Source organism: Brassica rapa, chromosome A09, assembly GCF_000309985.2.
Source record: "Brassica rapa cultivar Chiifu-401-42 chromosome A09, CAAS_Brap_v3.01, whole genome shotgun sequence".
NCBI classification, from domain to species: domain Eukaryota; kingdom Viridiplantae; phylum Streptophyta; class Magnoliopsida; order Brassicales; family Brassicaceae; genus Brassica; species Brassica rapa.
The window spans coordinates 19,091,821-19,115,139 of NC_024803.2; the positions used below are offsets into that span (position 1 = coordinate 19,091,821).

Below are 23,319 nucleotides of genomic sequence, written 5' to 3' on the forward strand. Positions count from 1 at the left end.
ATGATGGGTAGACCTTCTATGCAAACGAAGCAAAACATATGAGCGCTTATGACTTCCTTTCTGAAAATGTGGGGTCTTGCTGGCCTCATCTCAGGGCGTATTGTTGATAGGAGGAAGTTCCAATTTGTGTTCCCCAAGGAGGAGATGCTTTCATAGGTGTTAACAAGGGGTCCTTGAGCCTTTAATGATCAGATGCTGATCATATCTCGATGGAGTGTGGGAATGGATGATCAGGATCTCAATCATATTCCGTTTTGGGTGCATATTATGGGAATTCCATTGGAGTATCTCAACGAACCGGTCATTCGTAACATTGGTGATAGGATGGGAAAGGTCATGTCAGTGGATTTTAATCCAGACGTGAATGCGGCAGTTGAGTTTGTGCATGTGCGTCTCAACTGGAATGTTGAAAAATTCCCTTAAGTTCCAGAGGAACTTTCAGTTCTCTCGTGGAATCAATATGTTGCTGAAGTTTAGGTACGAGCATTTAAGGAAATTTTGTGATCAATGTGGTATGATTACACATGATTCTGGTGAGTGTCTGCCTGTTGTAGGAGACCAGATGGAGAATGATAATGGGGGTGGTGATCCTCATATTGGAGATGATGCTGAAGAAGAAGCTGGTAATCCAGACCCTGTTGACATGGAGGTCCCTATGCAGGGATTCTTCAGAATATCAATTATGTAACCTCTCATTGACATAATCAGTTCCTATCTCAGGCTGGTAAGGAGGTGTTAATAAAATCTGTTCTTCAAGCTAAGCCGGTGTATCCAATGAGTTGCTTTCTTCTTCCAAAAACTACGTGTGATGAAATCAATGCAATCTTATCAGAAATTTGGTGGGGTAAAGGAGATGAAAGAAGGAAAATCTCATGGGTTTCTTGGAATAGGTTATGTCTACTGAAAAAGGAGGGAGGTGTGGATTTCCAAGATTTGTACAGTTTTAATATAGCGTTGCTTGAAAAAAAGCATGGCGGATCTGGAAAAATCCAAACTCTCTTATTAGTACATTATACAAAGGAAGATACCATCATTCGTCGACTTTTTTATAGTCTTCGAATCTTAAGCATGCCTCTTATGGCTATAAGTCTATTCAAGTAGGAAAAGATCTATTTCAACAGGGTCTCTGTAAAATGATTGGTGATGGAAGAAATACCAATGTGTGGCTTGATCATTGGTTACTGATGATCCCTCCTTGTAAAGTAATACATGTTTCTTATAATCAAAACATGAGGGTGGAAGAGTTTATTGATAAAGACACTTGTTCTTGGAATGTGTTGAAACTGGAACAATTGCTGCAGCCATTGAAAGTTGCTTAGGCTCTAAAGATAAATCTATCTAGATTTGCTACTGAATATAAGTTGATTTAGCCATTCACGAAGGATATGAGGTATACAGTCAATTCAGGCTATTGGGCAGCTACTCATTTATACCATGACGGCGATGAAATCATTAGACCTGAAGATTTTTTTGGATATTAAGCGTAACATTTGGAGACTTAATATTCTTCCAAAGATCAAACATTTCTTATGGAGGGTTGTTTCAGGGGCTCTTCCTACTTATTCAAAGTTATGTACGAGGGGAATTAACATTGATCCTACTTGTCACAGATGTTGTCCGGAGGATGAGACAATTAATCATGTCTTGTTTGTGTGTCCTCATTCAACGGCTGTGTGGAGATGCTCGGGTATTCTCCCTTCCTATGTTTTCGTCAAATTTGGAAGATAATTTAACGACATTATTTGGGTTTTTGGAGTCTTTGTCAGAGTATGAGAGTAACATATTGTTTGTGTTTTGGATTCTTTGGGTAATATGGAAGTCAAGAAATGAGTATCTTTTCGACAAGAGGAATGTACATCCTATTGAAGATGTTCATCGTGCTATTGATGCTAATATGGAATGGCATAGAAATGATATTCATACTACTTTACTACCAAGAAGACATCCTGTAAAATCTTATAAATGGGATCCTCCACCAAGAGATTGGGTCAAGTGTAATTTTGATTACAGCTCTAGTTCTGGAAACTCTCAAGCTGATATTGGGTGGATTTTAAGGGATGATAAAGGAAGATTCTTGGGAGCGGGATGTGTTCAAGTACAAAAGATGCAGACATCGCTAGAAGAGGAAGCTTTAGCATTTCTTTTAGTAGCAAATGTGGATTAGGGGTTGGAGAAGGGTATGGTTTGAAAGTGATAATCAGGAGTTATGTACGATTATAAACCAAGTGAAGGATCATGTGGATTTGGGGAATATTTTGTGTGATATTCGTTATTGGATGGAGCTTCTACCAGAAAGTTCGTTGGATTATGTGAATAGGGAAAAGAATCAAGCTGCTGATGCTCTTTCTAAACAAGCTCTGCAACAAAGTAGTTATACTGTTTTTTTTCATATTCCCCCTGTTTGGTTGATTAATTTCTTGTATTATCCTTTTACGATATAGTTTAATAAAGATTTTGTGGTTAAACAATCCTAATTATCTACAAAATGTAACTTCTCTTTATTAATTTTTGTTTTTTTGAATTATTTACTGAATCTATATGTAACTACTCTTTGTTAGGGGGTATTTAATTAGTGATTTAAAATAAATTATTAATGTTTTGTAATCTATCAAATCTTAAAATTTTATAGTTTAAGTTGATGGGATTCTAAAATTTATGCAGAATGCATTGGATTTGGAGTTCAATTATTTATTCATGAGACTTCATAAAAAATAATTTAAAATCAATCCAAAATACAAAATTTTAAATAATCCATATAAGTTGAATAACACTAGATTTTTTTTTTAAATGGATTTACATCATTCATTGAATAACACTAGATTTTAAAATATAATTTATAATCATTATTCGAATAACAATGAATTGTGTTTAGATTTAAACTCTATTAAAATACATGAATGAAACTGTATATTACTGTTACCCTTAAAATATTATTTTTATTGTTCAAAATAAATAAATAAATAACTATTAAGATGACTAGGTCCTCTCGAAAAGTGTGGTGATAGTAGGATTTTGTTGTACTAAACCAATTAAGCAAATAAAGAGTAGTTTAAACCAAATATATTATAGTTCAATCTATAATTATATTCCCCAAATAAAATAATATTTGATTATAAAGTATGGGAATAATGTTTTAATTTTTTTTGTAATAGATTTACTAATTTTATATATATTACCTGCTACATATAATATACATTTAATAGAATTTAACTGTGTCTATTATAGTTACTTAATATTTCCTAAGCAAATGTTTACCATATATTTAACATTTTTTTAATATAAATCTGGGATGGGTTTAATATGTTGTGTTTAGTATTGGAATAGTGTGAGAATATAATAATTCTCTGTTTAGCATAAGTATATTATGATTGGATGTTTACATTTATTATAACTTCTAATTGATAAGAGTAGAAAGAAGCTGGGCAAAATGTATTATCATTATATTATTTACATAACGTATTTCTTTATAAGAATGTGTTATAAACATACAAAAATTCATTATATTATTTACATTACGTGTTTCTTTTGAATGAAATAAAAGAACATTGAACCTTTTGCATTGCTGTCAACCACATAGCAGCCTGTGGAAAACGCATCAGTATCATCCAAGCGATGATACATAAGTTAACCAAAATCATTTTGATGCATGTTCAACTATAGTATATGTCAAACATTTTATGCTTTGTATATGAGTATCGCAACAAATAATCAGAGCAGAATCAAACATAGAAAAAAGCAATAACATGAGTTCAACCAAAAAGAGTTTTTAAAAAAGACATTCAATTGTTGCAAAGAGGAAGTTTAAAATTGAAAAGGAAGAAAGCATAAACGTCTAGAAACCATAAGTACTACCATTTAAATTATTATAGCCACATCCTAGCCACATTTGGCTCGCTTAGGATTCTCTGCTTCATCATTTTCAGCAGCTCTTTTGACCTTCTCAACATTAGAGTCCATGGAAGGATCATCTTCAGCACCTCCATCATCCAAAGTTTTCTGGGCGGCTGTGACAATCACATCTTCCTCCAACTCGCCTTCAACTTCTGGAGCTTCCGACTGGAGCACCTTTGTCACAGTCAAAGTCTGGGTCTTGCCATCCAAATTGTGACTTGATACCTTCACAATGAACTTGCGAGTCTGTCCTATGGTATCAGACAGCGCTTGAGGAACTGGAACCATGTGATCATCTCCTACACTCTCATTGGCCTAACATACATTTAATCAATTGTCACTACACATTTATAAATAACTTGTAAGAATTCAGTTTCAAAAAGACAAAGTTGATCAGGTCTGTGATTACCTCGAAATAGCTCTCAACCAATTCAGCTGCCTTCTTTCCAGTCAACTCTTGACCAGCATCACCAAGGAGAACAAAAAAAGCCTGGTCACTCTCATCGTACACAGAAATATTGGCTAGAAACCTGTGTCATGAGCATATTTATAATGAATACAGAGAAAGGATGAGTATAGGCGAATTTGGTTCACTTACTGTGGAACACCGACAATAGTGCTTTTCCCACACTTCTTACACATAAGGGTGGTAGGCCCTTTGGTTGCCTTAGTGTGGCACACACCGCATCCTATGTAATACCAGCTTGAACCGTGCACAACATCAGCAACTGTCGCTGTATACTCAAACCAAGCAACCTGCAAAATGTTTGAAAATTAAATGAGAAACAAAGTCTATCATAGTTAAAATCTGATCAAATAGTAATAAACTACCTTGGCAGCTGCTTGCTTCATATAGGAAAAGAGTTCGCCTATGGTCACAGTTTCAGTTTTAGTGACAACGTCTGCATCAACTCTGTTCGCGACATCCGAGTTTGAGATCAACCTGAAGATAGTGTCAAAGAATTAGCACTATAATGAAAAATAAGGAAGGATATGTATATACAGTATGCTTACCAATTGAGATACTCTCGGGTTGCTTGGACCTCACTGTCCATAAATACCCGTGATGAAGTCATGGAAGATAGAGTTAGGGCACCTATACCAGTTCCAACGATGTAATACAGATCAAAATTCTTGGCTAAATGAGATGAAGAGGCTACGCTCATCTATAATTTAAGATACCCATGCCATATTAAGTTACTCACAACTAATTCTTCACAGACTTAACAAATGATCAAACCGTTAAACTACAAATCCTATCGATTACAGCTATATCCATCAAAGCTAAACTAACCAGATAAGAATCACTAACCATCCAATGTATCTTCTTAAACAATAAACAAAAGTTATATACAAACCTCCAAAACGTTTCGGGTTCAGCGTGGTCACTAAAATAACTTTTGCAGTTCCTCCAGTTGCTTTTAATTTTTCACAGAAGTCCAAAGCAGCTTTGTCCCATAGGTATAGCTTCATCACGGGGCCACTACAACATCCAGACACGCGTGCTAAGAGAAACAATATATGAAAATGGAAGAAGATATATATTAGCTTACTCATGTGTTTGAACATGAAGCAAAACGCGGCGGTTGAAGCTATCTCGGATTCATCCAGCACGAGACTCTCATGGGGAACCTCACCATTCACAAGTTTGATGTGGCCTACATAGTCTGCAAAAGACACCAATCAAAATCAAGACTTTATATACTATATTCGCAGCAATCACACATATAAGAATGGACAACCCAAAACAAAACTAAAGGTCATCCTATACAAATGGTGATGGTGTAGAATGATGGTGAGAAATTACCATAGAGATCTCCTTTCAAGTCACAGGCAGCCTCGAATTCTTCATATCCATAGAACCGGAAACGGTCATCAGGGAAACACACTGGACTGTTATCCAGAACAGACAGAGCAGATGTCGATGAGAAGGTGAGAGTGACACTCGGCTCAGCTACTCGGTACAGAGTCTTATTCTTAGACCCAAAAAAATTGTTGAGTCTGTAAATGCCACCCGCTTTCATGTGTGGCAAATAAGTATCGATCCTTGCAGATGGGATGAAGCCCTGGATAACAGTTCCCTATTAACAACATTGAAGAGTTATATTAGAAAAGCAGGACAGGAAATCTTTAGAAAGATGACAAATATATTAAAGATACCCATCAGTCGATATAAACTCAGAAAATTCTAACAAATATCGATCGTAAAAGGTAGAGCTAATGATTACAAAATGCGAGACAGTAAAAGAATTAGCTTATGTGGTTAAACTATCAAGCACAAACATTCGATTATAAATTAAATGCATCAATATAGAGTAGGCATAGACATATAAGTTTGAATCTAAAATGATATATTAGCATGTAGTCTAAACAATTTGTTAACTTATAACATAAAAAAAAACTCGATTTATACCTCTTCGTCAATGAGAAGCATCTCGAGTCCGAGAAGAATTTTCTTCAGAACATTCCGAGCTTCCCAAAAGTGGATCAACCGAAACCTAACCTCGCCTTCATGAGGACCGAATTTCACATCTTTGAAGAACATCACTTCCACAACGTTGGCGGAGACAATGGCTTTACCCCTGACGTCAGAAGAAACAGCGGACTTGCCTCTAACGCCGGAGGATACACTTGTCTTTGCCCTTTCAACTGTCGGACCTGCAGAATAAATACGATCGTTTTCATCGTCAGAGAAAACACAAATCATCAGTTTTTTGTAATAATATAACGAAAGACACAGGCTCACTTACCATCAGGTTTCTTCGAGTTAGATACGCCGGTGGAGACGCCGGGAGAGTCACATGTCGTGTCGATGGGCTTGCTCAGACCGGGAGAAGAGGCAGACGCATCGCCTTTGGATTTCTTCGAATGGGGATCGCCAACCGAGAGGCCGGAAGGCTCACTGTGTTTCTTCGAACTCGCATCTCCGGACAACGTAAATTTTCCGGTCGAACTCATCGCGATATCCAAGTTTGATCGAAATAAATCTCGGATTAAGAGTTTTGTAAATGAGATCAGAACGCAAAAGGATTAGAGAATCTATAAATCAGATTAAATATACAAAGGATTTGGGGGACGTATTGATTGATCGTGGATCAGATCGCGAAACGGAAACGAAGAGAGGAAAACAAAAGGTCTCACGATTCGATCTAACTAAACGGGATCTGGAGAAAAGAGAAAGGGAAACGTCGAGCTCTCGCATCTCAGATCTCGACGGCGTGAAGAAGAAGCCATAGCAATAGAGGTGGGCTTGATGGGCCAACACATTAACGTTCTTTCGCTTCAACAAAAAATCGTAGCCCAACATCACATATCCGATATGACGTGTCAAAAAAAGAACTACTGATTGGTTGATTAAACTGTCCGACGTGGACAACGTTTCTGATCAGTATATCGCCCTTTTAATACTTGTTTGATTATTTTTATTGTTTGAATATGAAACTACCCCAGAAATATATTTACAACTTCGTTCAAAAGTGACCAACGTAATTCACAATTAATCACACATAATTAGTTTCCATATATACATAGAAACATAACCTTGTAGCTTCATTCAATTAATCACATACTAGATTCTGACCCGCCCTTTGAAAGGGTGGGTATATGTTTTATTTTAATTTTTATATTGGTAGTTTTTTTTATAATCATAATTGTGTTTTTTTTTGTAATCAAAATCTATGTTATAAAATAATAGAAATTTAAAAGAAAATCTTATAAAGAAACCGACTAATTATATACAGCAATTAGGTACCTGCTGTCAAATTATATTGTGCATCCAGCATGAAAAATATGATTACTTAGCTTTAGTTGTTGTATATATTAGTCGAGCATACATCAGTCATTTATTTATTTTTGCATGCTCAAATAGACTGTTTATTTTACCCAAAAAACATCGACTATTTTTTGTTTTTACAAAACGTCGACTATTATGTGTATGAGAAATGAGTCATTGAAATATTGGAATTTGTTGTATCAACCGATTTTTTATTAAATGTCCTTAATAGATTTGAAATTGATAGAAACTTTGGTTTAGCCAAACCACTTAATTACACATAAAAGATAAGATAAAAGATACAGAGGAGGCACGTGGGGCAAAAATATAGATGCAGTTATATTTTAAGTTGGACATAACTTCCATCAATTGGTCATGTTCCTGTTTTAATAGTATTGATAATTAGTTTCCATAAATATATAAATTATATAAAGTCAAATGTGAGAGATGAACAAACAAATGGGTTGCCATAAACAGTTTACATAAGTATTCACAATTTCACCTATATAACTTCCATTTAAATATACATGACTTCTAAGCTCAAACAAAAGAGACATGGAGCGCATGTGGAGTTTGGCGATCATGACGAAGATAGTTATGTTGGTCATGATGGTTCTAAGACTGCTTACCTTTACAATGCTAGCATCCATGTATCTGGATCTGGTCAAAAAAGGCAACGTTAACTATCCACTTAAAATCTTCAAATTGACGTTGACTATGTGTGAGAACATCTACTCTTTCTTGGGTCTTTGTGTATATTTATGTTTATGGCTTTATATATAGGGAAATTGATAATGTTTATATGGTTCCCCCAATGAATGATGGACTGTTACTGCTGTACATAAATTTAAGACACTAAACATAAATATACACATAGACCAACCAACGTTTTAAGTAGATAGTTGCCTTCTTTGACCAATTACAGATTCACGGATGCTACCATTGTAATGGTAAGCAGTTTTAAAACCATCACCACCATAATTGTATCGTCATGATCACCAAACTTCACATTCTCTCCATGGCTCTCTCATTTCTTTGGGCTTAGAAGTCATGTGTATTCTAATGGAAGTTATATAGGTGAAATTGTGTACACCGTTTTTGGCAACCCATTTGTTTGTGTATTTCTCACATTTGACTCTCTATAATTCATATGTTTATAGAAATTGAAGTATGAATGATTAATTGAACGAAGCAATAACATGGGTAATTTAAGTTATTGATCGGGTAATTTCATATATAAACAAACTAAAAATAATCTTTTATAAGTATAACTGTAATGAAAATTAATAAAGGGTAATTACATATGGATTCAGTAAATAATTCATAATATTACGTCAATTCCGATTTTGTTGTTTTGGTAATATCTATATTGATTCAATAAAGAGAAATGTTGGTCAATATATTCTGTTTTTTTTATTGAGTCAATATAAATATTAACAAAACAGGATTTGCGTAATATTACACGAATTATCTTAATCCATATGTAACTATCCTTTATTAATATTTCTTACAATTACTCTTATAAAAGATTATTTTTATTTTGTTTGTATATGAAATTATCCAAGAAGTACCTTCAAATTGCATATGTTGTAGCTTCAATCAATTAATCACTCATAATTCAGTTTCTATAAACAAGAATTGTAGCTAGTCAAATGCGAGAAATATACAAACAAATAGATTGCCATAAACAGTGTACACCATTTGACCTATATAACTTCCATTGGACCATTGGAATACACATGACATCTAAACCCAAAGAAACGAGAGAGACATGGAGAGCATGTGGATTTTGGTGATCATGACGATGAAACTTATGGTGGTGATGGTTTTAAGACTGCTTACCGTTACAATGGTAGCATCCATGAATCTGTAATTGGTCAAAGAAGGAAACTACCTGGTTAAAACTTTCAAATTGACGTTCTCTAACTATGTGTACCCTCATGTACTCTTGATTGGGTTTATGTGTATATTTATGCTTATGGCTCTGTATATAATGAAATTGATAAAGTTTGTAATTTTTAAATACAAAATGTTGGGGTTACGGAGCCAGACGGAATAAAGCAAATGAAGGTGTATCAAATGCCTTTTCATCATGTAGACTCTTTTCTAGAAAAAAAAAAAAAGAAAGATCAAAAGCCTATTGCAAATTCTTTCAAAATTTTATGCAAAGAGATGTTCAGATGAACAATTTATATGTCACATATCATTGTCTTATTTTACTTGTTTTTGGTTAAAACGCAGGAATTTTGAAGTTATAAATGTTAACTAGAAACGCGAGAATTTTGAAACCATATGACTTGAGTTTAAATAAAACTTGGGAAAATTTGAAACCATAAAGTTTATAGAGTTTAAAATAAAATGCGGGAAATTTGAAATTATAAAATTTATACAATCTATACTATATTAAAAGGGTTATATGAGCTCCATACAGCATGTCCACGTCATCATAAAAAATCAACCAATGAAAAACAAGCTTTTTGCCACGTCACCTCAGCTTATTAGAAAATGAAAAAAAATTGGATTCTTTCTGTGGAGTCATCTTATTTCGTTTTGGCCCATATTGATTGTACTGTTTCAGAACTGATCGGCACTTCCATAGGATATTAGGGCGATCCATATCCTATCAATCAATATATTCTCCACTCTCATCTCTATGGATTCTTTTCAACTCCCTTTTTTTTCTTTTTTTTTTCATTAATTTTAACCCTAAAACGGGGATCTGAAACAGTACAATCGTCCGGTATACCAGAGAAACGTCGGCTCTAGCTTACAAGGCTTCAACCTCAGTCACAAACAAACAATCTAATAGCAGAGAGGATAATGGTATGAGCAAAAGAAAGCTCGAGAAACTGAGTTCCGACCCCGAATTGAACACCAGCAGTCGGCATTCCGGTGGGCCGCCACTTCACGCTGGGGGGTCCACAACCAGCGCAAGATCCGTCGACAGTTCACCATCATGCTTGATCACCTTCGGAGGAGCCCCGCAGCCGCAAAACGCCGGGATCTGAAGACCCGACTCCAAACCCTAACCGCTTCGAGATCGTCCGTATCGCCATCGTCACACAGGTCTGAGAAATCCGCGCACTACCCCCTTCGTCGTTCCGTTGGAGAGAAGAGACCACGCCTGAAAGGAGAGCAACCAGAAGAACTGCCATCCCCTTTGATGGTCCCGTTGTCGGCGGTCTCTCTTCACAATAGCTCTAGATCCCGATGATCAACTTGTGGTACCGGCTTCTACTCCCTCATCCTCAAAACAGAGCGTGTCAGCCAGAAGATCCGACGAACCACAGGACCGTCGAGCTAACATTGAGGCCCGCCACTACAGAGACCTACCCGGATCTCGGAGAAAAAGGAGGAGTGCCTCCAAATAACGCCAAAACGAAACTGTTCCGACAACGTAGAACGAGATCCGAAAGAGAAAGAGGGGTGGGAGACCGCCGACGAACCAAAAAAGTCGCAGGAAAGCTGAAACTATGACAATGAGATCCACCGGAAAGTCTCCAGTCGTCCTGTATTTTAAAGCCATCTCAGCCGAATCAGAACTACTGCTTTCCAGTGCGTCCTGTGACCTATGTTGTTCTCCCATACCAAAAGATCATCATCCACCAGCGTATTGCCTTCCGGTTCGTACTAGGTTCGTAAGTGAATTTTTTTTGTCTTCTTTTTTCCACACGTTTGAAACGCTCCCATCATACAACACATGAATAACAACCACTTCTTATGCAGATAGCTCTGTCACTGTCTGTTTAACTCTGTAGGATGATGCCGGGCAACATTCAGTTGATTTTTTAAAGAGAATTTATGTTCTTTGACACATGCACATGTTGAGTTTAATGAGTTTGGTGGAAGCTCAATGTTAGCAAAGATGAATTCTACTGGACACCGGCAAATTATATTAAAGAACTTGAGGAAACTATGCTTCAGATTAACATAGATGAATTCAAGTTACTTCTCTTTATATCCATTTTCTGGGTAAAATCTGGTTTGAGTTATTGAAAAGTCTTTATACTAATGAGAATTTTGCAGCGTCAGGTTATTTATGTTGTGGTGAGGTTACGAAGGGAATCTCTAAGAGTATCTGTTATAAGGAAGAATCATGTTCCTATAAAAGGGCCGTATTATCTGTTGTAGAGAAGACTTTGGACATGGTATATCAGAAGAGTTCATCCCTTAGCAAGGTAGTTTAGTTACCATGTTCATATCGATTTATTTACAGAATTATGGTTCCCATTTATATTATTGTTTCTGTTTGAAGATCAAGTCGCACGTGTTTGCAACAGCGTAGTTATAACATATACCATCATTGATCCCATTGCTTGGCTTGCAAAGTTAAAGGTGTGCTCTAGATATTTATATAGTAATAGTTGAACTATAAAAACAATGTTAAGACTCATATCTCACTCTAATTATTATTCTTTTGCAGCCCTTATCAATTTTATCTTGAACCACCAACTTTTATTGGAAACACGTACGGTATGTTACAAGCTGCTGATACATTTTATTTGATTTCATTAGTTCACATATTAGGACGAAACAGGCTTGAGATTAACGTACTGTGTGACATGCATCTTTGTGAAACAGCCTGAGAGGCTTTTCTAAAGGAATTAGTTAGGTGTCTGTAGTGAAGCTTTCGCTACAAGTTGTAGCCTACAATTAGGCCTGGAGCTGCTCCAACGGCTCCTGATATGCGAGTTAGACTATCTCAGATAGAGACTGACTTCCTAACCAGGTCGGTTATTTTCCTTTACTGTTTAAACCATCATGGAATCCATTTGGTTATCTTATCATTTTCGTGTGATTCCTTCTTTGCAGAGATTAATGAAGGGTCAAAACAATAAGGATGATTCTAAGGGTTCACGATGATTTTTTTATTTTTTTAAAGTTTTAACTTTTAAAGCGATATGTATTCATTTCTTATGATTACATAATTGAGCTTATAAGGTCTATCATACACTCTGATGCCAAATTACAAATATCATCTGGTTTATGAAAATTAAGCTTACCAGTTTTAGGAAGATACAAGTATTGTTTTATATATGAAAATATTTTTGGGTTCGCACAAAAGTAAGCTCAAAGGTTTTGTTACTCTTTAACATGTTTCTCCCAAGAAACATAGGATCGGAGCTCTTTGCGTTTGCATCATCATGATTTCCTCCCCTCTACCACATGTAATGTTATAGAGAACAATTGAATTAAGTAAAAAAAAAACAAATATAATTTGAAACCAACTAAAATATTATTTATACATCCGTCACGTTTTATATACACATTTCTCTGAAATACTTTTTTGGCATGAATTACTATATTTTCCAGAATAGAAATCGAGAAATACAGTGTTCTTCTCACATAATGACATTATTTTATAAGAAACATAAGCTAATTCTTCAATATAAAATAGTCTTAATAGAAAGACAATCCTCTCACATAATTCTACTTAAGTTTTTGTCACAAAAATAGTCTAAAAAAATGACCAAAATAGCTTTTTTTATTTTGAAAATTTTAATATTTATTTTTCATTATTTTAAATTTGAAACTTATCCCCAAAACTCCACCATTTAACTCTAACTCTAAATCTACATTAATTAATCCTAGGGTAAAAATGTGTGTTTTACCATTTAATAAAACTTATTTTGATCATTTTCTTCATTGAGACCTATTTTGTGATAAAAACTTAAAAACAACTATTTTAGAGAAATTCTCTTAATAGAATATTAAATTTGAACTAATATCTCAATAGTATATTCCGTTAGTAATGTGTTCTACAAATATAAATTTAATATAGTCTTATGTTTTAATATAATAGATATAACTGAAAATTACCTCAAATCAAAAAGCATACTAGAATCAATATAAGGATGTACATGGTACGTAGTAGGAGAGGAATATTTTTAAAAATAAAAACCTACTAATAATTATATCACAATAATAAACAAACTACAAAGACAAGGGCTAAAACAAAAACAAAACAAAACAAAAATATAGCTAAACATATAAAAAGCCTAGAGGAAACACATAAACGAAAAAACGAAAAAAAAAAACTAAAAACCAAAGATAATTAAATACTTAGGAAAAACAACTGAAAACTATGAACCTCCAAAACTGAGAAATTAAAAAAAAAAAGATATTGTAGCCCTAAGACACAATTGAAAAGTATGTAAAAAAAGAAAAGTTTAATGAATTTTTTTTTATCATAGTTTCACATTCGAGTGGTTAACTATATAAGATGAAAAACAAATACTTTCATTATTGCACATTGAATAACGAAAATAAAAATAATTCTGATAACGATCATTAATCCCAAATTATGAAAGATTAGAGATCCATATTACTTGATATCTCTTAAAAAAATCATAGTGCAAGATAATTAGTCATAACTCCAGAAACATTTTTAGCAAAAAAAAACTCCAGAAACATAATTTAAAGTTTCAAATGAAAATTAAGAAAACAAATACAGGAAATAGATACCACGTAGAAAGTCAACAAATATCAACGACTAAGAAAAAATAACACCAAACTCAGTGTGTTAATGATGCAAATCATTTTTTATTTAAAGAATTGTAAGTACATTTTACGATAGCAAAATATGTCGTATAAACTACATTGTGTTAGCAAATCATATTCCAAATTCATAAGAACCAAAGGAAAATATTGAAATTTATAAAACCAGTAAATATTTATAAAGAATATAAATCAAACAAAACAATCCACATAATAGTATAAATGATAAATTAGCAAATTTAAAATATATAACCGCGCGTAGCGCGGTAAAATCCCTAGTTTAAGTAAATACAACAAAGTGTCAAAGCTATAAAGTTATATTTGTTTTTAAATAAAACAAATTTTCACATAATCAAAACTACTCTTATTAATTTCATGTTTTTATAATTATTTACTGAATCCATATATGTAACTACTCTTTATTAATTTCCTACCCAGAAATATCTTTACAACTTCCATAGCCTTGTAGTTTCGTTCAATTAATCACACATAATTAGTTTCCATAAATATATAAATTATATAAATTCAAATGTGAGATTGGTGGCTTCACACTCGGATGATGGAGGTTTTTGTGTGTTGTATCGACTCAAAAATCAATAACCTAGAGGAGTAACCCTGTTTGTAGTTCGGAGCTTCACGTAATGGAAGGTTTCCCTTCTGGTGATCGAGATCAAAGTTCTTGAGCTGAACAAAGAAGGCAAGAATACTTGGATTCTAAAAAAATATTATAAAGCTGAAAAGTTATGTTTTCAATCAACGTTTTATATTTGCTTTCTAAACCTACATTGAGTAAAACAGTAATTATATCTTTAACTATGAAAACCAAAATAAAAACCCAATAGATTTACACTTATCTAATCCTAATTTAACTTGGTTTGTTACTTAAGGTTGTAAACCGAGTAATGGTAGCAATGGATCGACTCTTTTGTCAAGCCGGCCTTTCCCTATTGCACAAGTCGAACCAAAGCCCCTAGGCTCATCTTCATGGTCTTAGCTCGTAATTTAGCTATTGGCCCCCAATTGTAAACACAAGTGGATCTTTAACTTGGTCGATAAACTCCATTTATCCCGTGGAAAGCCCATTTCGTCCATCTTCCCGTTCCAAGTTTCTCTCGACGCATCTATGATGTTTTTTGCTCTCATTTGGTCGAACAAAATGTCCTTCCATAGTCATTTCCAGCTCTAGCGTTCAGAAACAGTTTTTCGTAAAACACGTGGTGGGAAACGAACCTTTTTAATGAATAAAAAAAAGCTATGAGGAAAACAGAAACATCAGCCTTGGTGAAATTCACAGAACCAAGTAAATTCAACAAGCAAAGAAAATAAAACAACTCAACTTATATCTGAAAGGCTGTGACTTTCCTACAAGGACACCTCCTGGCAATTTTCTATGTCAGACACAGAATCTGAAGCAGTGGACTTCTTGTTGGGTTTCCGTTTCTCCTTGTGAGTTTTATTAAAATCTCTATCAGCTTTGGCAACGATCTTCGAGACAGTGAAACCAGAGTCTTCGAAAGTGTGCGCTCGTTGTGGAACCAATGAGTCACGGAGGAAGACATCAATCCCTTCGTGAGTCCATACACCTAATACCGCGTTTCCTTTGAGCCCTATAGCAAACCAACCGAGACCCGAAACAGCAATATCCACTGAACTTGCGTCCCAACTGCTCCCACTCACTCGGAACTCCTTCCTCACCCATTTCCCCATCTCTTCCACCCTCTTCTCCCCAATCGGCGGCTTCATCAAGAATCATAATGCAAAAAAGGTTAAGATTTGGTCAATATAATGATACCAAAACGACCCCTCAAGTTTTTAACTACTTCAAGTTATGTTTTACAGAAAAGAAAAGTTGTAATCTACATATATGGTGTTCAATCAAGAAATATATTTGTTGTATCCTCAAGAACAAAGGTTTTTACCTGCAATCGAGAACCGAAGTGTTCCTCAAGTGTTTTGTATGCATTCTCCTTCTTCCCCATGTGAAGGGGAACAGAAGAAGACGCCCATACTGTTACATACATAGAATCTACGGAAGACTCATCAATGTCAAGTCTCATTAGCCCACCGATATGAACCGTATAACCTTCCTGCAAATTAACACTCATACTCAACAACAACAAAACAACAAGGAACTATTGTTAGCCAGGAGAATGTTATTGAGGCAAACCTTGATCCTGTAAGTCCTAGGCTTAAGCTCCTTGCTGATCTGAACAAGTTTCTGCTCCTCTCTGGTGAGCCTAGTCGTGATCTGATGCGGATTCAGCAACCCTGGAGTATCAAAGAGCTTCGCCTCAAAAGGCAAAACACCTTCCACCCTGACGATCCCCAACGTCGTTCCCGGCACCGGAGCCTCCGTCAAGTGCCAAACTTTCCCGCCAAACACCTTCCCGACGGCGTTGATGAGAGTGCTCTTCCCGGCGTTCTGGGACCCAACAGCCCAGACCTGTCCCCTCTTCCCAGCCATGGCCGCCACGTCTTCCACCATATCCTTGATCCCCCAGTTCTTCACAGGGCTAACGAAATGCAGCTTCGTGATCTTGCTTAACCCTCCCTCGCGGGCTCTTTGTCTCACCCATTGCTCAAACCTCGTCGGAGACAAGGAGCTCGGTAGTAAATCGATCTTAGTCACCACGACGACGACTCTAGGGACGTTACCTGACCTCCCTTCTTTCCACGCTGTGTTGTTCTCGTCGATGGTTCTCGACACGAGCCTCGCGACTCTCTTTGGGAAAGACCCGTCGAAATCCGAAGCGTCGACGACCATCAGAACGACGGTTCGAGCCCCGGAAGCTGATCCTAATCGTCTTCCCACCGTATGATCGAAATCGAAATCCGGAAGTAGATTCTCCACCGTTGGATCTTTAACTCTCCCGTAGTGTCTGAGTGAATGACACCTCGCGCAGACCAAGGGTCTTCCTGTTTCATCGTCATCTTTAAGGTTTATCTCGGAACTGTTTGGTTCAACGAGAAGCCCATGTTTGATTGAATTGGTGAACTCGGGCTCTTGTGAGATTGGTACGAGGTTACGAAGATCCGAACCGCCGTTCTGTTTCTCGATCGACGGTCGGATGAAGAAACCTGGATGTTTGGGATTCGAGTTCTGCAGATGAACTCCGCAGCCTGGGCAAACGGAGACGGTGGGGGAAGTGGCTTCGCTGTAGTTCCCATCTCGGGTAAGGGGCGGAACATTAGATGAAGAGTAACGCGGAGAGAGAAGGAGAAATGGTGATTTCGATCTATTGGAAGTCCATGTGGAAGATTTGAAGGAGGAGAGAGAAAGAGCGAATAAAGGTTTAAGCTTTGATGAAGAAAGCTCTCTTGCTGCTTTCGCAAGCATTTCTCTCCGGCGTGATCGTGGACGGAGATATTATTGGGATTTAGGGTTTTTGAGCAGACAAGGAAGACAAGACAGACGAGTGTGTTTTGTTTGGGGTAATTGCAAAAGAGTTGGGCTTATTATTGGTGAGATAGCCAATTTTGGAGATAAAATTAAGAATATAGCATATGATTTGATATTATTATATTTCATAGCATTTTGTTCTTTTTCTTTCGGTTTTTTCTTTTCTTTAAACTAGTTGCTGGTAATAACTAATAACATCCAAAAAGCATATGTCATTTAAATAAAAAATAAATAAAAATGTTATTAGAGTAGTGGGGGTTATGGCATCAACGTTGATTATGGTGATCGAATATAAATAGAATAAACCATGCTAAATGGTATAGTTTATGTAAATGAAATTATAAAATGATTTAAATATATTAATATACTATACATATCTAAAATTAATAACCCAACTTCAACCCAAATATTTCAAAAACTAAATCCAAAACACTAATCACTAAATCCTAGAAGAAAATATAAACTTTAGTCCAAATATCAAAATATGCATAAAGTACATAATATTAAGGTGATGATTGTTTTATTGGTTTTTAGATTTTGGTTTTTGGTTTTTAGTTTCTAGTTTTTGGTTTTTAGCTTTTGGTTTCTAATTTTGGATTTTCAAGTAGATTTTAGATTTTTGAAAAACTTGAATGGTGATTTTAGATTTTAGTTTTTGGTTTTTAATTTTAAAAATAATAAAATGAAATTTTTATTACTAGTTAAATGATTATTATGGAAGAAAAAAGATACTATTATCAAAACACTCTCCAAACTTATTAAATAAAATAGGAAATGTAGCTTATATCTACCAACAATATTTTTTATGTTGACTAACTTCAAGTAATTATATTTATTTTATTGATAAGTATAGGAGTTATTTTGTTTACATTAGTTTATTATTAAATTAAAATAACATTCAAATATTCTAATAGTTTTAGTACAATAAAGCTTTACTATGATTAGCATAGATGTAATTTACTATGTGAAATATAAAAAAAATGTGACCATTAGTTTTTTATTGGGCAATTGTCAATAATAGCACATTTTGAAGTTTATGTCCCAAAAATAGCACTAGAAGGAGAAAATCACAAAAATGACATTCATTAAAGGGTAAAATATTTCTAATACCCTTGGTTTAAAATTAAATAAACAAACAAAAATAAATAAAAATAAATAAAATAAAAATAAAAAAAACGTAAAAAGAAATTTTTTTATAGTTTCAGATTATATGTTTTCAGATTCGAAATTTTTATAATTTTTTTTTGAAATTTTTTTTTTCGAATTTTTTTTAATTTTATTTTTCATATTTTCTTTTTATAATTTAAAAATACTTTTTAAAACTGTTTTTAAAATTTTTATTTTTTATTTTAGTATTTATTTTTTATAAAATTTTAAACCTTAATTCCAAAACCTCACCCCTTAACTCTAGACCCTAAGGTTTGGATTAATTAACTCAAGGGGTATAAATGTATATTTACCTCTTTAATGAAACCTATTTTTGTGACTTTGAGCCTTGAGTGCTACTTTGGGAACAAAAACTTGGTTTGATGTTATCCTAGTCTTTTTCTCTTTTTTATTTGATAAAATATTATTCTTAAATAACACAGTTTAGTTTTACTAAAATTATAACAATATTTGAAGAATATTTTATCAAATAAAATATTGTTATAGTTAAAGAATATTCTTAAAATTATAACAATATTCTTAAAACTATAACAATATTTGAATAACAATATTTGAAGAATATTTTATTAAATTAAAATCCACTGAATTTTAGGTATTATATAGATGTGCTCATGGATTATTATTATTAGCAATCAAGAATGCAGTGTCTTACGTATTATCCATATCATAGTTACTACAATTCCTTACGTTAGTTATATTTGTAATAATGCATAAATGTAAAAAAAAAGTTTCGAGGCAAATTTTTTTTTAAAAAAACTGGTTTTTGGTTTTTGTTTAGAAATTGACAGTTATTTTAAAAACTAGTTTCCCTAGATTTTAGGAAAACTATTTCACAAAAAAAGCTTCATTGGGTTAAAAATAGTTTTTGGAAAAACAAAAACCAAATACTATTCTAAAAATTAGAAACAATCAACAGTATTAGCAAAATATAATAATAACAAACAAAATAACATAGTACATATTGTTTAAATTTTTAAATATTTATGATTGCAGGGAGTGAGGTAGTGTTTACCCCAACATCAATCCAAACCTACAACAAACTAAACCTAAAATACTAATCACTAAACCCTAAAAAGAAATATAAACTCTAATCCAAATATTAAAATATGCAGATCCAAATAAAATAGTAACAACAAAATAGTATAGTACATATTGTTCAAGTAGAATAGTACAACTGAAAACTTACAGTATATACGAGAGTGGTAGCGGTTACGGCGGAAGAAGTGGAGCTGGCATCAAGAAGATTGTGGTTGTTTTGAAAGATCTAATGGCAAAACTATAAAATCAAAAATTACAGATCTGGTTAATAACTAAAAGAAATGATGATGATAGAAAAAGAGGTGGTGATTAAAAACACAATAAATATTAAGCACAGTGTGAAATTGGTGATAGCGTATTATAACGGTGACGGAGGTTAAGGCCGTGGAAATGAAAGAGTGGTGGTAGTTGATAATCAAAGAAGAAGAAAAGTATTTTTTTTTCATTAATCGGTAACTAAGAAAAGTAATATAATATATATTTCATAAATTTTTGCCAAATTTAAAGTTTCATCTTTTTATTTGCATTTTAGTTCTTATAACTAATTCCACATTATATTTATAATTTTTAAGTATTTACTCATTTATTATTTTAACTAGGAGCATAGTCTCCGCGCAAGCGCGGGGTCGTTGATGTTATTGTTGCTCAATACCAAAAATCTATGGGTGATGTTGTGTTATGTTTTGGTTTTCGATTTGATAAGATTTGTATTTTTAGTTAACAAAAGAACATCAAGAGGGGGCCAAATAAGCTTTGGAAAACTGTGGATGTTCAGGACACCACAATGATGCTATTTTTCTAATGTTTCCATGTGATCGTGTCTTGATGGAATTAGATAACAACATTTTGACCTGCCAGAATCTTATCATAGCTTTATTAATAATAAAAATTCAAAGTACAAACTCTTTCCCTGTGAGCTATAGTTTGCAGGATAAATAAAAACACAACCATGTTTCAAACAACAAAACACATGATAGAAAATTCAACATTCACTCACGACTGCGTTTGCGGCTTTTTCTAACATTCTCAAATCCTCGTATTTTTAACATTATCTTCAAGGAAATCATGTAGACACAAATCATCAATCACAGGAGCTAGGATCAGAAACTTACAAATATTTGTTCGCATGCTGTATTACAAATAAAGTAAAGGATGGCACCCCCAAGGTTCTTCTTTTCTTATAGCAACATATATAAGATTCTGAAAGTAGTCGGTATTGGTAAAGATCATAACCTAACCAAGGAAGAAAAAACAAAAGAAGGATTATATCATAATCGGGGAATAATATAATAGAAAGTGAGAGAAGATACAAACTGATATGAAGTAACATGGAGCTTAACAGGATTAAAGTAACGCGTGACAATATTCTAATAATTTAACAAAAAATATAATGCTTTAGGTGTAAACACAATCAAGAATAAGACATACCTCACCATGAGCTATATTAACTATAAGCGGAGTAAAGCTTTGCCCAGTTTTCTCTGCAACCAAATCAAAACAAAAACTCAAAGATTCTAACTCACTGTACAAACAAGAACCCTTCTACCAATATTTCTCTGTGTCTACTGACGTAGTTCACATGATTACAACATAAAGCTGAATGAAAAGTAACAACGTTTTCAAATCATACCTATGTATTATCATCTAAATCATCAAAATTCAATAGAAAGTTTGAAGCTTTGATATCAATAAGCATCAGATTAGTAGAAAGTTGTAAACTCACCCATGGAGCCAAGCCGAGATTTTTTCGATGACCCGGAATTAGATGATGTCGTACCTCCGGCTGCAGCTGCTTGCTCTCTCCTCTCCTTAGCAGACCAGCTGCTCCCGGCGGGCGCATGGCCTCTAGGAATAAAGTCAGGAAGCTAATAAGGAACCTGAAAAATAACCAATCAGGCTTACCATTTTTCATATTCAACTTAAGATCAAACTACCAACATATTATAAATTAACCCAAAACTCATGTATAGATCTTTTATGTTTTTAAAAGAACTTATCAAACGTGCCTCATGTTAGTTGATGTGGCCAGCTCCACGGGTATAATGGAAGCTACATACATTGTCGAGGGCCCCCTCCGACGTCCTTTACCCCACCTTCGCCTCCACTACCACCAACACCTTCAAGTCCGCCAACATGCTACGTCTTGTTAGCCCAGAACATTTCCTGTTTAAAATTTAGGTTTCACAGAGATAAAATTTTGATTGGCCTTAGTCCTTTCATTATATCCGTGGAACCCTTTCACAATTCTGGTATCAAGTAACAGTCACAAAAAAAAAATTAAGATCAACCTAAGAAAAGGTACGGAATGGCCTACTAATCTAAATTGTGATATACATATATGTAATTTCCACAAATTCTTAAGAAATCAACGATTAAACGCTTATAAATCATGAATCATATCTAAGGGAAAGTGCAATAATCAGAATGAAACTTGGGGTTCAAAGAACGAAATAAATAAAAAGAAAAAGAGGACACAAAATCCAGAAAGTGAAAATATCAGAGAGATTACGCTGAAACCCCACATTCAAGAATCGCTAGCAGAGGAGTGAACATTCTCCATTGATCCCATATCTTGTGTTCTCCTCACTTTCGATGTAGAATTCTCCCTGAACTATAAAATTGAATACACAAAAAAAACTTAAATTAGAGGCTTGGTTTTACAATATGAATAAAGGATATAGACTGAAGATTTTCTCAAAAAGAAAAGATATCTCAAGGAAAAAAAAACTTAAATTAGATTTGCAGAAGGAATGAAATCTATAGAAGTTGAGGAAGATTAGAACCAGAGGCGGACCCACGTTGTAGAAAGGGGTGTCAACTCACACATGTTAAATATAAAACTTTGATTTTTACTATGTGTTCAATAGTAGACTGCAGCTCAAGTGGTTACGTTGTTTATCCTCTGACACCCATTACCCGAGTTCGAGGTGTGTCCTGTGCCCTATTTTCTCTCTTTAATTTTAAGTAAAATATTTCTTGTCGTAGGCCCATATAAATTATGACCCAGGTTAAATATTTTTCTGGGTCCGCCACTGATTAGAACGACATAAATATTGTTCGTGCTCCAAGGAGAAAAAGCCAGAGACGAAATGGTGGAATTATTGAGATTTTCTCAAAAAAAAAAAAACCGAGAGAACTACGAAAAATCAAGGATTTTTTGCCTCTGAAAAATGGTAATAGCTGCAGTAAATTATGCGTCCTTTCGATTTTTTTGTGTATCTTAAAACGTTTTGTTTTCTGTTTCGATTTTTCTTTCTCATGGCATTAAAAGTAGCAATTAGTGGTGAAATAATTACTGCTTCTATTTTTTATTTGTAGATAGGGCCCACTTGATGACGTGGATAGCCTCAGGAATGAGAGAGAGAGAGAGAGAGAGAGAGAGGTAACTATTTGTGTTCTTAATTTTGAGTTTGGTTTCTACTTATGTTAACAAAAATCGGTTCTTCATTATTCACAGGACACTTTACATTCGATTACATGATGGAGGGTATTGGGCAGCTGATGGATCATATAATGGTGGGGAAACAAGATGCTGCAGAGTTGATTTTGAAAA

General features: G+C 34.4%; 2 protein-coding genes and 2 long non-coding RNA genes across 8 annotated transcripts; 1 reads left to right on the forward strand and 3 right to left on the reverse strand.

Annotated features, from left to right (window-relative positions):
- Positions 1 to 3,657: 3,657 nt before the first annotated feature.
- On the reverse strand, positions 3,658 to 9,928 carry LOC108869384. The gene is made up of 8 exons (XM_033279512.1): positions 6,305 to 9,928; positions 5,699 to 5,972; positions 5,250 to 5,558; positions 4,906 to 4,987; positions 4,723 to 4,834; positions 4,490 to 4,647; positions 4,301 to 4,421; positions 3,658 to 4,206 (listed from the first exon to the last, which is right to left on the reverse strand). The coding sequence occupies exons 1-8, from the start codon at positions 6,596 to 6,598 to the stop codon at positions 3,877 to 3,879; spliced, it is 1,680 nt and encodes a 559-aa protein (XP_033135403.1). The 5' UTR covers positions 6,599 to 9,928; the 3' UTR covers positions 3,658 to 3,876.
- Positions 9,929 to 10,254: 326 nt separating this feature from the next.
- LOC103833939 lies at positions 10,255 to 12,718 on the forward strand. Of its 5 annotated transcripts, none has more exons than XR_004451206.1 (7): positions 10,255 to 11,297; positions 11,390 to 11,607; positions 11,690 to 11,841; positions 11,919 to 11,998; positions 12,087 to 12,136; positions 12,245 to 12,392; positions 12,476 to 12,718. It is a non-coding gene; the product is annotated as an uncharacterized LOC103833939 (long non-coding RNA). The 5 variants fall into 5 exon arrangements; XR_004451205.1 differs by having other exon boundaries at positions 11,696 to 11,841; XR_001955517.2 differs by having other exon boundaries at positions 10,255 to 11,301; positions 11,390 to 11,841.
- A 2,649-nt stretch (positions 12,719 to 15,367) lies between these two features.
- On the reverse strand, positions 15,368 to 18,008 carry LOC103838922 (GTP-binding protein BRASSINAZOLE INSENSITIVE PALE GREEN 2, chloroplastic). Its single transcript, XM_009115374.3, has 3 exons — positions 16,329 to 18,008; positions 16,081 to 16,248; positions 15,368 to 15,898 (listed from the first exon to the last, which is right to left on the reverse strand). Exons 1-3 carry the CDS (start codon positions 17,496 to 17,498, stop codon positions 15,524 to 15,526), a joined length of 1,713 nt encoding a protein of 570 aa, XP_009113622.1. The 5' UTR covers positions 17,499 to 18,008; the 3' UTR covers positions 15,368 to 15,523.
- Positions 18,009 to 20,618: 2,610 nt separating this feature from the next.
- Positions 20,619 to 21,647, reverse strand: LOC103838921. Its single transcript, XR_001956493.2, has 3 exons — positions 21,490 to 21,647; positions 21,195 to 21,247; positions 20,619 to 20,999 (listed from the first exon to the last, which is right to left on the reverse strand). It is a non-coding gene; the product is annotated as an uncharacterized LOC103838921 (long non-coding RNA).
- Positions 21,648 to 23,319: the final 1,672 nt, after the last annotated feature.